This window comes from Agelaius tricolor, unplaced genomic scaffold (assembly GCF_023055355.1).
Source record: "Agelaius tricolor isolate 1412-34295 unplaced genomic scaffold, bAgeTri1.0.p SCAF_1, whole genome shotgun sequence".
NCBI lineage: Eukaryota > Metazoa > Chordata > Aves > Passeriformes > Icteridae > Agelaius > Agelaius tricolor.
Window position 1 is genome coordinate 24,524,473 of NW_027269261.1, and position 18,004 is coordinate 24,542,476.

The 18,004-nt window shown below is 39.1% G+C and overlaps 1 protein-coding gene across 4 annotated transcripts in view; it reads left to right on the forward strand.

The window, feature by feature from the left end:
- EML4 (EMAP like 4) overlaps positions 1-18,004 on the forward strand; it is a 147,776-nt gene that overhangs the window by 101,962 nt on the left and 27,810 nt on the right. For all 4 annotated transcript variants that reach the window (XM_071427110.1, XM_071427093.1, XM_071427118.1 and 1 more), the window contains 4 exons: positions 9,673-9,796; positions 14,589-14,738; positions 16,177-16,246; positions 17,455-17,565. In XM_071427110.1, the coding sequence (XP_071283211.1) occupies positions 9,673-9,796; positions 14,589-14,738; positions 16,177-16,246; positions 17,455-17,565 (455 nt within the window). The remainder of the gene's footprint in view (positions 1-9,672; positions 9,797-14,588; positions 14,739-16,176; positions 16,247-17,454; positions 17,566-18,004) is intronic.

An 18,004-nucleotide genomic window follows, 5' to 3' on the forward strand; every position in this document is an offset into this window, starting at 1 on the left:
GTATTGGCCAGATCAGGTGCAATTTAGCTTTGCAAGTTTTTGACTAAAACTATTATATTAAAAATGCCTTTCCTAGTAAAAAAGGGCTTTTCACAAAACGAAATTATGTGTAGCTAAAATACCTTCAGTATTACTAATTACTTTCTTACAACATGCTCCTACAACTCTGCTTGTTCTGCCCAAAATGGACCATCCTGAAGTTCTCTCATTCTAGTAGCTGTAACTTCAGGGGCCTCAATGTGCTCCCTATCTTCTGTGTTGCTGTGCAGAGGATGTGATGCATGGGCCCCTCCCAGGTGTGTCATGCCATAGTCTGTCCTGAGCCTAACTGGAATCAAAGAGAAACATGATGCAGATAGCAGGGCCCCACACATATGGGAGGTGGAGGGAAAGTCTTGTCATAGAAAATGCATTTGCTCCATTTTAAATACATGGAGTTGCAAAATATAATTCTGTCTCTAACATGAATGCAGATACATTTAGGGGATTCAAAGTTGTTTTGGTTTTTGTTGTTGTTGTTGTTGTTTTAAATATGGACAATTGAATGTATTTTTGACAGGTTTTAGAGTGTGTCTGTGTGTGTGAGACTGTTAGCTTTTATGTTGTGTTTGCTGCCAGAGAAAAAAGCCTGTGTAGGTTGCTGTTGCAGCAGGTTTACCCATCCTTCCCAGTATCAGCTTAGCAGTACTTGGTCACTTCTCCATCAGGGCAGATGACTTTAGCCTGTTTTGTACTTGGGAATTGCCACATAAGTAAAACAATGTCCAGTTTGCACCTTGACCCAACTGGTCAGGAAGCTGAAGAGTTGCACAGACAGTTAGCATCATGTTTCTGAGGTAATCCTGTGGACTTGGGCAGTGTTGTCTTGCATAGAGTGGGATGAAGAGTTGCCCTTGCTCTTGGTGTTTGTACAGAAACTTCCTGATCTGGAAGGCAAGGACAGAAAAATTTACAGCTGCTTTAATGCTCCTTTGTGGCTTGCCAGCCTTTGCCTCTAGGGGTGAGCAGTCTCTAGCACGGTGTTAATTAAGTTACAGCAGCTCCCCTGAGCTGCTCATTTCAGTGAGCTGTGTGTAAAACACTGTGTATGCTCCCAGCACTCATCTCCCATAAGGATTGCATCCATGTGCTTCCTAGACCTAGAAATTCTGTGAAGGAGGCTCTTGGGAAGACTGCTGGTGTGCAAACTGCCAAGCTTCAAAGCAAATCTACAGTAAAAATACATCAGTGTCTTTATACAGACATAAAATAAGTTTGGAATCCCTGTGAAATTGCAGATTTTCTTAGCAGAAGGCGTTTGCATAGGATAATGGGATGGAAGATGACAATTTTGTGTTGCTTTGAACATCCTGGAATCACTTTGTTTCCTTTTTTGATTCAGCTAATAAAAGCCAGCTTTAAAAATGTTGGTATGGTATAGTGCCACAAAATATAGCTGAGCACATTTTTGCATGCTTAGCTCTCAGAATGTAATTTTTCTAGCAGCAGAAGATACTGCAATTATATCTGTCTTCTGATACTCTGCAGATTCATTGTGGTTTCTGTTGGTGTTGGTATTAGCCATTAAAGTGATAGACTTGGGGAGCAAGTGAGAGTCATAGCTGAGCTTCAGCAGTGAAAGGCATTAGTTGTGGTGTCAGAATTGGCTTTGGTTTGGTGTGGAGTTCCCCTGAGAGTGCTGCATGTAAATGTCAGCAGGACCTAGGCAATTCTCTTCTCCTGCCAGGAGCAGCAGCAGCATGGAGAGCCCCAGCCTGCAGCTGCCTTGTGGGCAGCCACTTGGTTTTTATCTCCATGCCAAAGCCACAAGTGTTGCAGTGTCATCTCGTACCTTCTCTGTACCAGTTTTGTTCCCTCGGTGCCTTCATCCCTTTATGTTGAATTGCATATATGTCAAGTGAGGTTAGTCCTGAGCTTTAGGCTGCTGGTTATGTGCTGCAGCAGGTCATAGGGTCAGTTTGTTTGTTGGTCCTTGTAAACCACCAGCCTTTTTACAGTAAAATCCAGTACTAAAATTCTGTGAAAATCCAATAAAGCTATGGGTGAAATGAACAGGTGCTTACTACAGCCTTCAAAAGATCCTGACTAGAGTTACTCTTTTAAATTCTTTACCAGCAGGTGTTTATAATTCCCTATTAAAGTCATCTTGCTTCTCACTTCAGCAGAAACATTTTTTAAAGTATTAATCATAAGGCATTCATATTTTTATACCCAGAAGTTAAAGACCTGGCTTATTTTGAGATAAAAGGTAATTTATTTCCCTGAGACTGTGTGTTTGAATTTGGTTTTCAGTGATAGCAGCTCCATATATGAATCACTTGTTCACTTATTATAAAGTAATAAGAGACACTTTTTGGATGGCAATAAAAACCATATGTGAAAGAATTAATGAAAAACATGTACTGCATTCCTAAGTTTTTTGGTTGCCTTTTTTTTTTAAATTGTGCTTTTTTAGTTTCCAGTACTTTTTCTTCTGTTAGTTTAACAGTGTTATAGTTTTAGCTTCATGGACAGAGCAAGTGTGGAGCACACAATGGAAAAAATGTGCTCTGCTGACAATGTGTGCTGTCTGCAGAGAGTGCAGAATTCAGTGGCTACCTCAGGCTGCTTTCTCATCAGACAGTGATTTTGTATCAGATGGTTGTTGAAGGTGCTCCTGTACTGAGAGCAAATGGAGACCCCCATCTATCATTACTGGGCTTCTTGCTCTTGTTCAGGCACAGTGCATATTATTAAAAACCATCAATACTGTCACCAAACCAAATTGTATACTTGGGAGTTTTTATCACTGATTCTTGGTGAAGTCAGGATTCTATAATTTAAGCAGGAAGCATTTAGATAGGGTCTTACTGAGCTTGTTTGGGTCCAGTATTCCTTGTTCAGTCTTTGTTTTTTGGGATTTTTTTTAAATAAAAAGCTATAGTTTAATAATAAACTTCAATTGTTTCAGTGCTAATGGTAACTGTTGTTAATATCTAGATTCATAATGTCATCCAATAAATGAAAAAGCAAAGTTCACTTATCAGATTATGTAAAATTAATAACCAAAGATCTGTTAAGAAATTTCAAGGCAAAGCTGTAAAATCATTCCAAATCAGGGCAAGTCTCTCATCTATTGTATTTGACTGTTTGGCTGGCACTGCACCAGGGCTCTGTAACAACAGTGCATGTCTGTCTGTCAGGTTCAGCAGGCATTGGCACATGATAGCTTGGGGTGAGAGGTGGCAGAGCTGCAGGCACATGGGAATTCCACTGTAAGGCTGAATGTAACGGTCTGGGCTTGGTGGCTGAATTTGGTTATTTGTCTCTGTGCTGTTAGCACTGGTTTAAATTAGAAACAGGCTTCTGAGCTCTTGTCCCTCAGGTTAGTGGTCCTGCAGAGCTCTTGGACACAGGCCTGAAAGCAGAAGGTTTGTGGGAAAGAAGCTATTTGTAGTTTTAAAAAGCATAGCTTCAGTGCTCAAGCAACTAGAAGGTGACGACAGATTAATACATGTACCCTGGATGTGGTAGTTTATTGTATATTATTAGAGTGTTCTGCATGGCCAAGCTAGCTGGAGTCTTTTGGGGTTTTTCATTTGCTTGTAAATCACTTTAGGGTGCTGCTACACATAAATAGAACTGAGCTGGGGTTTTAATGCACCGGCCCATGTTGAACTTTCAAACTAGAGGGGGTTGGACATACTGAAAAATAGTCAGTAATAATTTACAAAATTACTGTAGTAATTCCTTTAAAACTAAACTTGTGTGTGTGTATATAATCTTCTGTATGCTCATTAGACATCCCATTATGTACACACTTGCTAGCTGAAGAGCAGTTAATTACAGCACAGACTTGTGGGGCTACCTCAGTGTCTTGTCTAATGAGGAATAGTGCAATATAAAATACATTCTGTGATATTATGTCCAGTCTTGTTGAAGAAATCATTAATTGAGGGTGAAGGTTTCTCACATGCCTCTACAAAACTACTTGATTTTTTTTTTTTTTGCGGCATGTTTTTTGGAAAACATAAGAGGATTTTGTAGTCTCACTGTCTTCAAATTTCTGAAGTATCTGAGTAGTAGCTTTCATGTCTTCTGAATTGCTTTTCGCCCTAGATACTTCTGAGTTAATCTACAAAGACTTCTTTGATCTTTTTTTCTCTTCCTTTCCTATTATTTTTATTATTTTCCTTTGCAAGCTTTTCATATTCCCCTAAGAATATGATTCAGGGAAAGTAATAAATTTCTTAAGTGCCATTGCCTGAGTTTTTCTGTACTGGCTTAATGGAAGCACTAATTTCAGCCTTTCAGATGGTTTGAATTGCAATATCTTTGCTCTCTGTTATCACTTGCAGGGTTTTTCATTGGCCTTACCTTCCAGCTTGCTTTCCCTGATTTGCTGGGTTTTAAACTTTCTCCCAAAGGTGAATTAATAGAAGTTGTTGGGATTTGAATTTTAGTGTTATTGACCTGCTTTTTTCTTATTTCTCTAATTTTTTTTTAATAAGGCCTGATTAAAAGCTTATTCATGCTCACTATTATTCTACAAGTTTTATTTGTCCATAATTTTAGTCAGTCCTGGATTGCCATTCCTTGCATGCAAGGTATCTGTGCTGGCTTGCAGTCAGGGAAGATGCACTCATTTCCTGGCAGGACAGCCAGGCTTTTGGAGCTCCCTCTCATTAACAATACCTTGTTTCACCAACATATTTATTCCTTTCTTCTTTGTCAGGCTGTAAACTTCCAAAGAACTTGCTGTAGATACTTTGGTTGCTAACATCTACCTCCAGCCTGCTGGGACCTATTTGGTTTAGTGTTTACACTAGTGAACTTCACACTGGAAAGTAGAAGCACTGAAATTTCATTGATGGCCCAAAGCTGGAAGGCCAGACTGATAGAATTGGAAGCTGAGATTTTAATGCAGTAAGACCTAGATGTTCCTCAGGCTGAAGTAGTATTAAAAAAAATAAATAAATTATTCATGCAGGCATTGCTAGCAATGTTCTAGCTATAAACAGCTGCTTGCCAGGTAGGGGAAAGGGCTATAACATTTTGTACAATTAATTGTACAAAGATTGAACCACTCACTTATTTTGATAACACAAATGCAGTCCCAGGATGAATCAGAAGTAATTCTAATGGAGATAGAGGCCTTGTGGAAAGTGTTAATGCATCAAAACCATGGTAGGTTCTCCTGTGTAGTACTGCATGCACCCATAACCATAAAGGGTAAATGTTGTTGTGCTGTGGAGACAGACTAAACCTTTATCATAGAAAAAGAGAGTTAAATAGCTGGATGTTTTTATTTTTTCAGAATATGAAGGCTTTGAGGATTACTCTTTTCATGCTCACTTAATTCACTTTCTGACAGCAGATGGGCAGACTTGTGCTGAAATGAGCAGCCATACTGTCACACACACACAGAAAGAAAACAACCTGGCCTTGTGTTATTGTCACCTGGAAATTGAGAAGTTCCCAACTAGTAGGAAGAGGTTTTTGGATGCTGATCTGAAATCAGCAGTGTGTTTGTGTCTCTCAGTGACAGCCAAAGCTCTGCTCCCAAAGCAGGTGCTGCAGTACTCTGCAGAGTAAAAAACATCAATGCAAGCAGAGACAGGGCACTGGGAGGGCACTGTCAGGCTGGACTAGGCTGACTCATTACATTAATTTGCATTAATTTTCAAAGCCACATGCTTGAGCAGTGTTCAAGACTACCTTTAGATGTGCCCTCACCATGTCCTGGCTTCTCTTTTTGTGTCTCTCCTTCTGAGCAGTGTTTTGTGTCACTTCAGCTGACTGGGGCCACATTTTAGTCAAATTGTTTCTGCATCTTTAGGGCCGAGTTAATAATTTCCCCAAACCTCTGGGGAACCCACAGAGAGCCAAGACCTGCTTGCAGTCTGCTTAGGTCCAGCACACCCAGGGGGCTGCTATGCCTGAGCCAGTCCTGGGAGCATAAATTGGGAGTGCTGATCCCGTGTTCCCTGGCACTTGTGTAAAGAGATTGTTGAGGCGCCAGAGGTGAAATACCGTGGAGCCAAGCAGAGTTTGGCAAGGGCTGTGAATTTGAGCTCAAAGCTGCACAAAAAGCAGCTACAGCTGTTCCCAGTGAAGAGCTGGCCCCTGGAGCCAGGGCGCTGCAGCCGCTCGGTGCTACCTTTTGTAGCAATTCTGGACTTGAGCTGTTCCTTTTTCTGTGCTGTGGGTAATCCATGGCACCTGGGTGTGCTACCTGCAGACCCTCAGCTGTGCTTTTCAGTGGGTTTGATCCATATTTGAAAGTATTTATAGGATGTCTGCAGTTGCAGATTAATTAACTTGGCAAGTGCCAAGGGTTCTTCATGATGCGCTCTCCTGGCCCTTTCCACACACATCCCCCAGCATCCCCTTCCCCAGATGCTTCTGCTCAGTGGATAGTGGGATCTGAACATCTCTTTATATGGAACAAAATATTTTTACTTTCATACCTAGTGTTTTCAGGCTGGTAGAATTGTCAAGGATTTTTTGTTGGTACCCACTGTCTTCAGAAGTTTTGACTTTTTCTCCCTTGTCATCCTTACATACATATCTATCATAACATGACAGGCTCTTTTTTCCCTAGAAGGAAATAAAAGTCTAGACATGCTGCTTTGTATTGGAAAATAGTGAGGCTGCAGGAAAGGGTTGTAGTCTAGTGCTCTTGATTGTTCACTTGAGCAAGTATAGTATGAAAGAGTTAAATCACTGATTGTCTTAACTTGCAAATACAAGAATTTGGCCTCAGGCAATTAACTGCTGTTTGAGAATGGTGTTGGTAGCTGTCATCCTCTCTAGTATTTCAAAAGATTTTTACATTAATATTATATCTGCCCTACAGGTTATTCTAACAAAAGGAAATTTACAGTCTTAGACTAAAAAGATCTTTCAATGGGCTGTCTCTTTTTCTCATCCTTCTGCTTCTTTAAGGAGAGGCTTAATCAAATTTTACCTAGCCTGTGTCCTTCTAACAAGTGTTTTAAATATGTATCTTCAAAGGTAATGTTGAGTAAACACATCTAGTTAAAAAGGTAAAAAAATGTTCTTTCTTTAATGGGAACTTCAGAGAGCTAATTTGTATCTGAATGCCCTGTAGATATTCTTTTCCCTAAGCTCCAGGAGAGCCTCTTCTGCCAGCGGCTTGACTGAATTCCTCTTGGACTCTTCATGCCTCTCATCTGCAGAGTCCAACAGGTGCAACTGCCTCCATCCATAAGAATTTCAATTGCAGGTTGTCTCCACTGTTCTAAGCAACAATGAGAAATTTGATCCTAAATTTGTGGTGTCACTTTGCACTGATCTTGTGGAACCAGAAGTGTCAAGCTCAGTGTTAAATCAAGAATTTATGGATTAACAATGAGCGGTCTTTTGTAAATACCCTCAGGCTTTAATTTATAAGACTGTTGGTGCCAGATTTTAATAGAAAGGTCATTGTTAATACATTACTCTTGGGTTTGGCCAGTGTTATTTTATCTCTGAATATACATACTATAAAAAAATATATTGGTAGATAAATGAGACATGGTACTAGATTGGAGTAATTATCTAAACATTTATGTCAAACTAGTGACAGCTCCAATGTTTAGCTTTTCTTAGTGATGCAGTTAAGCAATGCACATGTGGTAAGATGACTGTTGTGTCTAATTTAGCAACCAGAGAGTGAGTTTCTTTGTTCCTTTTTCCTTTATCTGAGACAGGTTTTCTACTGTTCTCAGTGGAGAGACTCATGGGGTTCTTGTTCAAAGCACCCATGTTTTTTCTTGGAAAGAAGTGGAGACAACTGTTTTTCATCTTTATCATATTTGCTCCTTTTGTACTGGACTTCTATGGCTCAACTTTCATTGTATTAATATGCTAAATAAGAACAAAACCTTTATGTATGTGTTAGTTTTAAATTTTTCAATTGTTATAATTATTGACCTGGTTTCTTTTGCCTTTTTAGATCTCTGAGTTTGACTTGATCTGTTAAGCTATGATTCTGTGGAAATAAGTCTGAGTTTCTCATAATTTCAATTTCAGATGTTTTAGGGAATGCCAGACATAGATTGCACAATCATGCAGTCTGAGTATTAATCTTATGCTTAATTTGGGAAATATTTCCAAGCATTCCTTGAGGATTGTAGGGAAGTCTGTTTCATGTTTGTTTCTTAAAGAAGTGCTAAAGTAATTGTTGAAAAAATCTTAATTTTAGATCTTACTGTTTGTTGTGTCAAAGGTGATTAGAGTTTTCTTAATACCATATTGCTAATTTACAGTTATTCTTCTACTCAACTCCTCTTCTAGTCCACTTTTCCTCAACTATTCAAATTTTGGGTTGAATGCTGAGTTCCCTGTGTCTGCTACGATTTTCAAACCCTCACTCATAAAAAAGTGTCAGTGTTCCAAATTCACAGCAGAATATTATGTTAGTTTGGTTAATATTTTTACTAAAAATGGATATTAATTACTAGTGAAGTTGAAGAGCAATAAAAGTTACTACTTCATTGATGCAAAGTTAGGGGAATATTTGGCTATTTGTCATCAGTGCTTTTTGAAATGGAACTGTAATTTTCCCTGGTGGTAGGGAAGCTCACGTTCCTTCAAAAGGAACTCCTAAAGGCTCCCGAAGTGCTCAGATTCCCACAGAGATGAAATACATGTGTCTTGTCACAGCTGTGAGCAGTATTAACTGGAGTCATTCTGAGCTGTTGCTTTTTTCCTTTTATTCTTCAGGATACAAAGCTTAATAACACAGGTTGCTGTATTAGTTTGTGATGGTATATAATTCTTGATTATATTCATCTGCAAAGCTCTTGACACTTCTTCCTGTGGTGTCCTCGTGCCTTAGCTTGGCCGCTAGGATTTGGAAAGGTGGGTGGCTGGGCAGGGGAAAGAACCACTTGGAGAGCTGGCCTGGGAGGGTTGTGGTTAATGGATCATGCTGTACCTGGTGGCCAGTAGGTGACACAGGGAGTCTGCAGGATTCTGCTCTGGCCCTGCCCTGCTCATCATCTCTAGCAGTGGCCTGAGGTGGGTGACACAGGGTGCTCTCAGGTTTGCAGTGACAGCAGACTGGGGGCCCAGTGGCTGTGCTGGGGAGATGGGCTTGTGGGAGCCTCGTTAATGAAGCAGAGACAAATTCCAAGTCCTGCGTCTATGGAAAAGAAGAGTCTCTGGCAGGAGCACAGTGTGGGGACCAAACTCTATGGAAAGGGCCCCCGAGGTGCTGTCAGGTACCAGGAGAGGCTGTGCCATCTCCAGCCTAGGGGTTTTTTAAATCTGCATTAGGCAAAAGCCTGAGGAACCTAGTTGGGCCTCATGTCCAGGCAGAGGTTGGACTTAGACACCTCCTCAGGTCCTTTTCAACCTGAAATACCTCATCCTGTAATGTTGTGACTAATTATTTATTCAGTTTCAAATTTGAATTTTGAATTTTGCCTTTATAACTTAACTTGCATGTCTAAAGTCCTACATGCTCAGTCTGTTCTATCAAAAATTCAACTAACCCTTGTTCTATGTGCCTTTAATGTTCCATTAAAAAAAAATAAAATCTGGGCCTTTACCAAGCTCACATTTCAAAAATAATTGTTATATAACCAGTGTGATTTGCATCTCTGTGCTTATTACTGTGCTTATTGCTGCTTATTCTTTTGTGTAAACTTGCCACATGATTAATGTGCCTTTTTGTTCCAACAGAGGGAGAATATATCAAGATGTTCATGCGAGGCCGACCAATCACAATGTTCATTCCTTCTGACGTAGAAAACTATGATGATATTAGGACGGAGCTGCCTCCTGAAAAGTTAAAACTGGAGTGGGTGTATCCTTAATATCAATAACTACTCACTGTTCCCTTTTTGTCTTGTCTTGCATTTGTCCCTTTTAGAATCCAGTCTTGTCTCTTCTCTGTTGAGAGGTTAAAACTAAAAGGTGAGGGAAAATGTTCAAATTAACATAACAATGGAAATGGTTTGTAACTCCTGTATAGTACAACTTTAAATGACAGGCTACATAGGTATGGAAATACTGTACTTTTTCTTTTATTTGTTTTGCTGTTGACACTAATTCTAATTTATTAACTGACTTATATTTACTGCAAAATAAAGCATTTTTGGAAAGTTACACAAATTGAAAAATGTCCTCCTCTACATCCCACTATGTTAATGTAGGCTTTGCTTCAGGAATAGTTAGTTTTCAACTATGGAAGATGATGAGTTTGTGTCCTTTTTTTTGGAGTGAGGATTGGAGAAGCAGCCACCCTTTGCACTGCTTCTGTATTTCAGCTCCAAAGTGAAATAGTTAATTTCTTGGAACCTATTTTTGTATAAAATGCACTAAATTTGTCATTTGAGGAACTGAGTAGGTGTGTGGCTGATGAAAATTCTCCAAGTTTACTAGATCAGACATAAGGTTAATTTTAAGAGATGTGCTTTTGCACATGTTTGGGTCTTCCTGTCTCTCCCCCATCTCTGCAGATTTTTCCAGTAAGCTGTTATTGTGTTAGTAAGTTTCTTAGTACTTTAGTAAAATAACATGTCTAGGCAGCACTTGAGTTGTTGTAATAATCTGAAGTTTGATGCTCTGAGGTTGCTGAAAGCAGGGAGATTTTTTAGCAACATTGATGATACACTGTCACATGTCAGGAAGAAAGTTTTGGATTAAAGTCTGACTGGAAGGAAAACAGAACTTTTATTTATGCTTTGTAAAACTGTGGTACCCAATTTTCCAACCATCACAGCTCTTGGTTGCTGATGCTGGTACTCTTGACTGTGGAGTGAATTGGGTCAGTTAGTGATCTGGCTGAAATGTAATCTCTTTTTGTGAAGCTAATTTTCAAGCAGGACCAATACATTAGTTTGATTAGCCTCACAAATATGCAAGGACTGGAACTGGCATGCTGGAGGAACATCAGCTCGACTTTTCCAGCATCAGTGAGCAGTTTGGACTGATGAAAACTGATCATGAAATCACACCCTCAGTTAAGTAGGTGCAAATCCCAGTGTGGACACATTTAATGTCCAAGAACCTTAAGTTCAGGTTAAACCAGTTGGCTGCTGAGGTCTAATGAAAGTGAAATAAATCTAGTTGAAAGAGACTGTCCATATGTTTTGGAATCTGTTAAGGGAAATGTCATCCCAAATCAGACCAGTATATTTATGAGTGCAGGGTATCTTTTAGATGGAAAGGTGAAGAAAATGAGGAAAAGGCAGTAAAATTTATGAGGACTAAATATTGGTCTCTATTAATTTGAACTTGAAAAATTGCTCTTCACTTGGAAAATGCAGCAGCAGCAGACCTTCTGCCTTATGCTTAGGTTTAGCAAGGGGAACAAATCTGCAAGGTAGCTGTATCTTGCAAATATGGTGGCAAACTGAACCATGTATACCTTATTAAAAAGGCATGGGGACAATGATTTACTGAGTATTTTACTAATGTCAGTATTTTACTGATGTCACCTGAAAGCTCAGCTGAGTGTTGAATAATAGTTCCATTCATAGGTTTTGTTTTGAATTCTTATAATTCTCCAGTCTTCTGGATGATTTTTATTATTAGGTTTTCCTTTGTTATTACTCTTTTGGAAAATGCTGGTCAGCTATGACCAACTGCAAGGAACAACAGGCAGATTGTTGGGGTGAGTTTTTTTGGTTTATTGGTTGGTTTGGGGGGGAGGGGGGGGTCTCCTTTTTAGATGTTTCCATTAGGTTTATTAAACTCCTGATACCCTGTACTGTAGATTCAACTAGGGAAATACAGCTTTTGTCTGCCTTGCAGATTATTGTCATTTAAGAAATGCCTAAGCTGCTTGGCAAGGTAAAGCAGCTCATGGGGGAGTCTGAGCTTTTGACTGTGTCTGGTTCCTGAGTGATATCATTTAAGTTGAATAATTTAGTTTGAGTATCCCTGCTTTGTACTGCAGTCTTTGCTACTGCACTTCAGAACTGGTTAAAGCATATCTGACATTCCTAGGAATAGCAAAATTGGCTTATTTAGTGGCTTCAGAGGTCACAGTCAGTGCAGCTTTTGACAGTGACTTTGTAGATTTTTTTCTCCCAGTGTATAGGAGCTCAGTTTCAGGAGGGTATTTCAGACTCTGTTTTATGAGATTATTTTTAGCAGTAGTGCACTTCTTTCTAAGAATAATTGAAGACAGTTGTAAATATACTGCTGAAATCTGGTGTACGGTAGATCACTTTTCATTGAGGGCAGTAGCTATTTTTAGCCAGTTCAAACAAACAAACAAAAAAACCTGAAAACTTAAAGTTTTTAAACATATCAAATGTTGTGACAAAACAGTCCTTGTAATTGGTGAGAAATAACCACAATATCAAGGCAACTATTTCATAATTTCCGTGATTTAATAATCAGTTTCACTGAAATGATGATATTAACATTGAAATTCGGTGGAAATCAAGCATCAAAGTTGTGTCACCCCTTTTTCTGAAGAGATACAGTCAATTGTTGCATTACTTTTGTTGCATTAATTGTGTTGCACTGTATATGCTGCTTTGTTCTGCATGTGTGGAGCAGGAAAGAAATGCTGTGGAGCAACAACTCTTTTGTTCACTCAAGATACTCTAGAATGGAAAATGAAGAAAGCAAAAAAAAATTGTCTTACAAAACAGGTGGTTCATTTAGGTGTTTGTAACAAGATGTGCTTCTAGAAAATGCAGCCACTCTTTGGTACTTTATTTTGTAGGAGGGGTAAAAGAAATGAAGGTACTGAGAAAATGTAATTTTTTTTTTTTCTCACAGTTTCATGAATGTCAGAACTCAGTGGTGGGTGCTAAAGTATTTAGCTCTAGCTTGGCTAAGCATGGAAGACTTATGCTTTGAAAAGACATGTTTGTGTAAATCATTAATACTTTTCTAGGATGAATGTTCAAAGATGTCAATCTTCCTAAATCCTTATCAATACATTCCCCATTGTGTACAGCAGATGAGCAAAATCTGCCTCTTTCCTCTGAGAAGGTATTTAAAATAGCATTCTTAATGCTTCAGGATAGAAAAAATATTTTCATTGGTTTGTAGCCCATTGCTTTTGAAAGTTCAGTTTAGTTGGTTATTTTTTGTAAAAGGCCATTCTGGAAGTTTCTTTTACTTCCATCAGCATTTAAAAGAGGAAAGAGGAATTGAGTGGAGAAGTAAATGGTAATGGAGGAGAAGCAGAGGCATCCTTTTTTTCTGCCCTCAGCATTGTGTTGTACCAGCATTGCTCTGGATATTGTTTGCTTAGCAGGCCAGTGAATAATCTCTGCTTCAGAGGAGCCTTTGTGTTCTTCCCTGCTAAGGGAAGGCAGCAAGATACGAGTCTGTTTTGTTTTCCACACTCCAAAGGGGTTTAATTGACAACTGAATGCAGTGTCCCTCTTTGAACTATTGTTTAGCTACAGCATGTGTTTTGTTTTGCAAGTGTTCCTCTGATCTGGTGGCACTGCAGAAGAGGAAGGGTAGTGGGGTAGTGCAGTGGGGCATTTTTAGGGGTTCAGTGCGATTTTTGATATAAAGGTGGCCCATTTTATGGAGAATAGAGATTAGGAGATACCAGTTCAGATATTCCCAAACCTGAACTACTGCACCTGCCTTCATTTATGAGAAAGGGCCATCTTCATCCATCCAGCTTTCTCCACATGGGCCTTTCACTTCCTTTTCTTTACCTTATTAACCAGGACCTGAAGCTGGAATCCTTTAACTAAAGCTGCATAATGCGTTTCCCATCTTTTTCTTGCTGTTGCAGGTGTATTAATTGGCACTGAAGTGGAAAGCTCTCTAAAGTGCACGACATAACAGGAAAATAATATTTTTGGGGCTACATAGTTAGATGTTAAAGTCTGAGTTATGATGTTAATTGTTCCTGGTGACCCAGAGAAATGAAATATAGGCAGGCAGCCACATTAATAGTCTAGAGGAGGAGAACTGCACCTGTTCCAAAGAAATAATGAGTTGTAATAACGTTTGATCAGTGCCAACCAAGGCTTGTTCACAGTGTGTGAAACTTCTGAATGTCATTAAGACCTGTGCATGTTCCTACAGAAAACATGCCTTTTATATATTTTGGGTAGATTTGGATAGAATATCTTTTACTGTGTAAATTCCTTTTAAGTTTGGTTTGTTTAAAAAATACTCTTAAAACAGTGTAAAGAAATCTTTTCTGAACTTGGCAGCTGCTGTGCAGAAGCTTGCCTTTTTATGTAGGGCATTAGGAATTGTTTTAACAGGCCAAATGAAAGTGACAATCTGCTGCCCAGCCTGATGATACACAACTCTGCTGCTGTAAAAAAATGTTAAATTAGAATAGCAAGTCCTGCTGTTATCTAATGAAATTCACATGAAAATTTTTACAATACTGCTCTTGCTTTACTTCTACCATATTTTATTTTTAATATCAGTGATCATAATTTCTTGAGGGATTTGGGTTCTTGAAGTACAGGTGTATGGGAGTTTTTTGTTTTCTTTTTAAACCGTATTAGTGAAATTGTGCTGTAGTTCCAGAGGGAAAACCTTAAAGAGCATTTGCTGATGTGAGAGCTCCCCAAGAATCCTTTAAGGGGAAAAAAAATTGGGTTTTTTCTTGTATTCAGTGACTATGAAATCCTTAACTAAAAAAAATATAGATATGGGTATCGTGGAAGAGACTGTCGAGCCAATGTTTACCTCCTTCCTACCGGAGAAATTGTGTATTTCATAGCCTCAGTGGTGGTACTGTTTAACTACGAGGAGAGAACCCAGAGGCACTACTTGGGTCACACAGACTGTGTTAAATGGTTAGTACACAACATTTGCATGTCAGTGTGTGGGTAATAATGCAGAAATATTTCTTTTCCTCCCCTGCTATATGTACAAGCTAATTAATGTCGCTGTAGTTGTAGTTATTTCCTGTTTAATCAGTCCCAGTAGATTTCACTGCAGTAAACACAGCACAAACAAATGCTGTTAAAGCAGTCCATGCTAGCTTAGGATGTCTGGTTTACATGTAAAACAGGGGGATATGTATACAATCTAAGAGTGCTAGAAAGGATCTTTGCATAAATTGTTCCAAATAGTTGTCCCAGAAATTAAAAATTGTTGTTAGCCTGACTCTAAATCAGTTGTTTACAGACAATATGGCAAAAGTGCAATCTTAAAGGAGAACTAGAAAACCGTGTTGAAAAATGAGCAGTCATACTCTCATTTTGTAAAAGATACATGACCCAAGTATAAAGAGAGTCAGGAAAATCAGAAAGAAGTTTGCAAAAAAAAAGCCTAGAGAATTAAAATTGAGGCCATTTTCATTGTGTCAGGCAGTTACAGAATTTGCTAGGTCAGTCTGAATGAAGAGTAGTGCACAAAATGTAATGGTGAACATAAACACTCTACTGTGTGCAGTACCTGACTGGAGAAAATTTGACATCTAAAGCTCTTTTCTCTTGTCTGTGTAATTGATTCCTGAGGGAGGAATGCTGCCAGTTTGTGTTCTTCACTTTCATTCAGAAAATTGAACTGAATTTTTTTGTAAATTCAGTTTGTAAATTTTTTTGGTATCTGTCATTATGACATCTTCAGGTTTGCCCTGGCCCCCTTTAATCTTTCAATGGCTTTCTTCCCCCTTGTAGTTTTACAGAGAAAGCAATTAAGAATATAAATCAAAAAAACCCAAGGACTGAGAGGATGTATTCTCTAAAATCTGTTTTGTCACATGAGCTTCAAAGCAAAATGTGATATGCAAGGACACGTTTTTACTTCCACTAGTGGTGCACGACACTGCTTTAGTACAATTACATCAGTAACTCATTTCAAGTGGTGGTAATCCTTGACTCCTGGGTGCATAGGCAAGCCCTCAGCCAACTTTTCTGCCTTTTTTCCCCCAGGTTCATGACATCTCTAGGTTCAGGCATAAAATACACTGTAGTGTTTATAACTATGGCACATAACTATGTGTAGGAGGTTCACTACAGACCATGTAGATTGTGGTCTCCCAGGGTAGTGCAAACCTGAGGTGTGTCAGGGCACGTGTGGAGGTGGCTTTTCTGGCACTCCTGGTCAGTACAGTGTGGAATGAAATATCTGGTGAGAAACGTTCAAGTTGTCTCCTTAGAAGTGGGATTTAGGATCATAAGTGTCTTCATGGGCTTTTGTTGAGAAACAAATAAAAAATTTACAAAACACCTCTCAGTTTTGAAGACGTATGACAGCAAAAGCAAGTCATATTTCTGTCTGTCTTAGTCTTGCAGTTCATCCAGACAAAATTAGAATTGCAACAGGACAGTTAGCTGGAGTGGATAAAGATGGAAGGGTAAGTAATAGAGCTGTTGAGCAGTAGTATCTTGTTTTGAAAATCAGGAAAAAGTGGTTTGGGGTTTTTTAATCATCACCTTCTGTCTGCAGTTTATATTAAGCACTTCATTTACTGAGGTATTTTGAGTTTCTCAGGTAAAGGCCTGTATCTCTAGTAAAAGACAGTGACAGAAACACTCAACCATACATTAAAAAGAGCAGGAGCTCATAAAGTCCCATATCTGCAAGCAGACATGAAGCTTGTAATTGATTTATAAGGCCACATCATTTCTGTTGTATTACTTTCAATATGTGTTCTCCCAAGGGAGAGCAAATCCCCATTTCTGTGGGTCAGTACAGTCTTAAGGCTTCATGGAAGAGGAAACCAACTTTGAGAATTCATGAAAAGTATGCCTAACTTTTCTATAAACTTGCTCATTTGACAGCAAGTATATTTAAATGCTGCTCTCCACCTCTTAGCATAATTCTGTCAGAATTTGAATAATTGGATTATTTTCATGAAGTTATAGACAGAGGGGGGAAAAAAGGACAGATGCTGTAAAGTGTAGAAGCCTGTTAAATATAACTCTTTTTCAGGTCTTCAACTTAATTTTTTATATTTTGTAAGAAGTTTATGTGGGGGGTTTTGTATACAGGATTTCCACTAAGCATTTTCTGAATCTTGTTAGAGTTGGTTGGTTTGTTTTTCCATCAGTACAAAGATTTGTCACTTTCAGTGGTGAATGCTGTTAGTTTGTGATTGTTTCTAAGCTAGTGTGGGATACTGGTTGTATGAAGTGGTAGTATAAACATGGACATTTTCATTGAATGATTGGTGGTGGTTAAAAGGCTCAGTGCACCAGTGTTTGTTTCTTTTCTTTATTTCCTAATTTATTTATATAAGCCCAGATTTGATTATTATTTTCAGTTGTTGCATAATATTACTAGTCTGGGGTCTCAAATGCAAGATGACTCTTCCATTATTTGTTCACTTCCTTGAATTGGTTAAAGTATTTCCACAACTACTAAAAGCCATTTTGCTGCCTCAAGGGTAGCCCAGACAGAAGGAACAGCATTGCCTTGGCTGTCCCCTTTAGGCTTTGAGGGTAGTGCCCAGCAGCATGACCAGCACAGGTCATTACCCTGCCTTTACCCTGCAGTCTGTGGTGCAGGCAGCAGCCTGTGTTTCCCTGCTGTGACCTGTCTGTGCTGTTGCTTCCCACGCAGCCCCTGCAGCCCCATGTCAGAGTGTGGGACTCGGTGAGCCTGGCCACGCTGCAGGTGATCGGCCTCGGCACCTTTGAGCGCGGCGTGGGCTGCTTGGATTTCTCCAAAGCGGTAAGATGGGCACCGTGCCATTCCACAGCACCTCCTGTGGAAACGGGGAGGAAACCTCTGAAGTTTCTCTTGTTGTGATCTCTTTCAGTACCAAAAGTGTGTCACTAAAGTTTCTGTATACTTTCTAAAAGCAGCTGACAGCTGGGAAAACAGGAAATGGCACATGTAAAACCAAACAGCACGATAAATAAATAGCAGGCAAAACAAACCCTTAAGTAGAAATCGAAGTCCACACTGGGTTTGGTGGTTTGGTTTTGTTGGGTCTTTTTTATTTTGATGTTAAAAACAAATTTGTTTGTGAGGTTTGTGATGACAAAATTTAGTCAGTTCTGATAGGAGGGTTAACTTTTTTGCTTTCACAGCTGGAGTAGGTTTTTGTCCACCAACAGGAAATTTAAAAAAAACCAAAACTTCACATTATCTTGTACTGGTTTTTTTC